Here is a 2,500-nt window from a genome sequence, read left to right as displayed (position 1 = left end):
ATTGTCACTGCGTCTTTCATCTTTGTTAATGTTTTCCCCCCTTTTTCAAGAACTGAATCCATTCAAAATCACAAAAATGCATCTCTGAATAAGCAGGACACTGCTGATTATTGGAAACCAAGCTCCCATACCCAATTCTTCCACGTTCATTGGCATAAAATTCATATACTTGGTCAAGAGTCCAATTCCAAACCTGTACAAGTAACTTCAACCAAAAGCCTTTCAGAAAAATGAATTCATGAAAGGCTTCTTAATATCCAAAGCTAAATAGAACATCCTATTACCACTCAATAACAAAATCCAGGCAAAATACAAATTACAGCTTACCTCGGACGCCAGAATGCCGAACTTCAGGTAGGCCATGGACCTGTAATCTTGTTTTGATCACATCCAACGGGCAGACAAAAGTGGCAGCAATTGCACCTACAAGGCAAACAAATCACACTTGTGAAGTTAGATCATCAACTGCGTTCCCGTTAAGGCTTCAATTTCACATGCTAAACAAGACAAATTTCACTCAGTTCATCAAATGAATTAAAATCACCCCAATTTTTCACAATTCACGGAATGAAATCGATGATACAATGTAACCAAGCAAGGAAAAAGAATGGAAAATACTTTCTGAGGAACCAAAAGGAGGGTAAATTTCACATTCTCGCATAAATTTAATCAACCCCCAGCTGAACCCACAAAACATATCACAAAATAGCTCGAAATCGAAACCAAAAAAAAGAACACACACAACTAAAAGTGAACGCACCTGCAGCAGCACCCGAAGCGGCGTTACAGATGGTATCCCTGATGCTGTGAGCGCCAGAAGATTGATGGGGCCCGGTCATATCGAAACTCTAGAGGTGGTGCAATTGGGATCTCCAACAAGAATCGAGATCTTGGCGTATTGGGTTTGGGAAATTGGTGAAGAAGCAGCAGGTTTTCGCATGGCAGATTTATAAGCCCTTACATTTGAAGGTGGAATCGTCGAGTCCTGGAACGTGTTGGACGCTCTGCTTGAACGCTCAAATATGGTATGGAGACCATCATTCTCTTCCACACTTGTGCTCTTCCGATCTCAATATCGGAATTTTCCTTCCCTCTTTCCGATGCTTTATGTAAAATTCGCTTTTAACTTTTTAAGTTTCGATTATCACCAAATATTATTAATTAATTACAAATTTGAAATAATATTTAATTAATTGCCCTTTTGGAAAATAACTTCCTCTTTGTTTTTTTGCTTTTCAATTTTCAATTCTTCTTTGCCAAGCTGCCTTTTATCATGATTTATTCCACGAAAATAGAAATGTAAATATCACGACACTAGAGGAATACAATACCTTTGTAAAAAAAAAAAGATTTTTGCGCTTGTTTATTAATTATTTTGAGAACAATTTTTTATTTTTTTAAATAAAAAATTTAAAAAAACACATTTGATAATAAAAAGAACAATTTATAAATAATATTTTTTTAGTTGTTTTCACTCGTTTTTAGAAATAATTTAAAAAATAATTATATAAATATATATAATGATTAAAAATAAAATTTTAGACAAAAATTAATTTAAAAATATTAAAATGATTAAAAATATTTCAGGTTTTAAATAGATTTTTTTATTTTACTCTTATCCTGAAAAAATAATTCAAATAAGATGAATGAAATTGATTTCTTATTTCAACATTTTAAATATGAAATGTGTATATATTGATTTCCAAAAAAGAATGATTATTTAAATAGAAATTATTCCCCAATTTTGATGAAATGAAGAAAATTCAAAAATGGTCCATGGATGAAACCACTCGAGGGAGGTCAGGAAATTACTCCTTTAATTAAGATATACGTTTATTGCTGTACAGCCTCAAATAATGCGTCCAATTGGGATTGCTTTTAAGCTTCTCTCTACTTAAGTGAGTCAGTTTTAATGTATTTTGCTTCATTAGATTGAATCAGGTTATGTCCAATGCTCGTTGCTTCAGTGGTTGTCACACCAGAAGGTGATCGTGACTTGATTGTTAATGTGCCATGGATTAGTTTTTTTTTTTTTTCTTTGTACCAGATTTAGCTATAGCAGACTGTATTTTACCTTTCCAATGGGCCAGTGTCCGCCACATCATAGGTTTTCTGGAAGAAGATTTTCAGTCAGTATAGGAACCAACACGTGTTTCATATAAGCCGATATCTGATATCCAAGAGTTCATGGTCAGAGAATAGCATAAATAGTTTGAAGATTACCATAAATAAGACCATTTTCTTTGGTGACTCTGCAAATTACAGATTTTCATCTTAATTCTCACTGGAGTTTGCTTCATGATAAACCTTTCTTTGTAGTTTCACAATATTGGAATTCATGTTCTTGTTTGCTCTTCTGTAAAATTTAATTATCTTATTCATTCGGTCTTTCATTTTTGGATATTGTTTTTCCATTCTTCAGTTTCTTGTGGTGTAAAATACTGAAGGGAAATTTCTCCCCTCCATGGCATGCTTTGCAGACTGGGAAGTGAGGACTGCA

The 2,500-nt window shown here is 33.6% G+C and overlaps 1 protein-coding gene across 4 annotated transcripts in view; it reads right to left on the bottom strand.

The window, feature by feature from the left end:
* The window catches only part of LOC117917505 (delta(7)-sterol-C5(6)-desaturase-like), a 7,326-nt gene extending 6,216 nt beyond the window's left edge, over positions 1–1,110 (bottom strand). For 2 of the 4 annotated variants that reach the window (XM_034833819.1, XM_034833825.1), the window contains exons 1-2: positions 761–1,110; positions 328–423 (exon numbers count right to left, since the gene is read on the bottom strand). In XM_034833819.1, the coding sequence (XP_034689710.1) occupies positions 328–423; positions 761–839 (175 nt within the window). In that variant the 5' untranslated portion in view covers positions 840–1,110. Of the gene's footprint in view, positions 206–327; positions 424–760 lie in introns of all 4 variants that reach the window. The other 2 variants (XR_004651700.1, XR_004651701.1) reach the window with 2 other exon arrangements.
* Between the last annotated feature and the right edge of the window lie 1,390 nt (positions 1,111–2,500).

The sequence above is a fragment of the Vitis riparia genome, chromosome 1 (genome assembly GCF_004353265.1).
Source record: "Vitis riparia cultivar Riparia Gloire de Montpellier isolate 1030 chromosome 1, EGFV_Vit.rip_1.0, whole genome shotgun sequence".
NCBI lineage: Eukaryota > Viridiplantae > Streptophyta > Magnoliopsida > Vitales > Vitaceae > Vitis > Vitis riparia.
The sequence above is the reverse complement of the archived record's forward strand: the minus strand, read 5'-3'. Positions and strand labels throughout refer to the sequence as shown.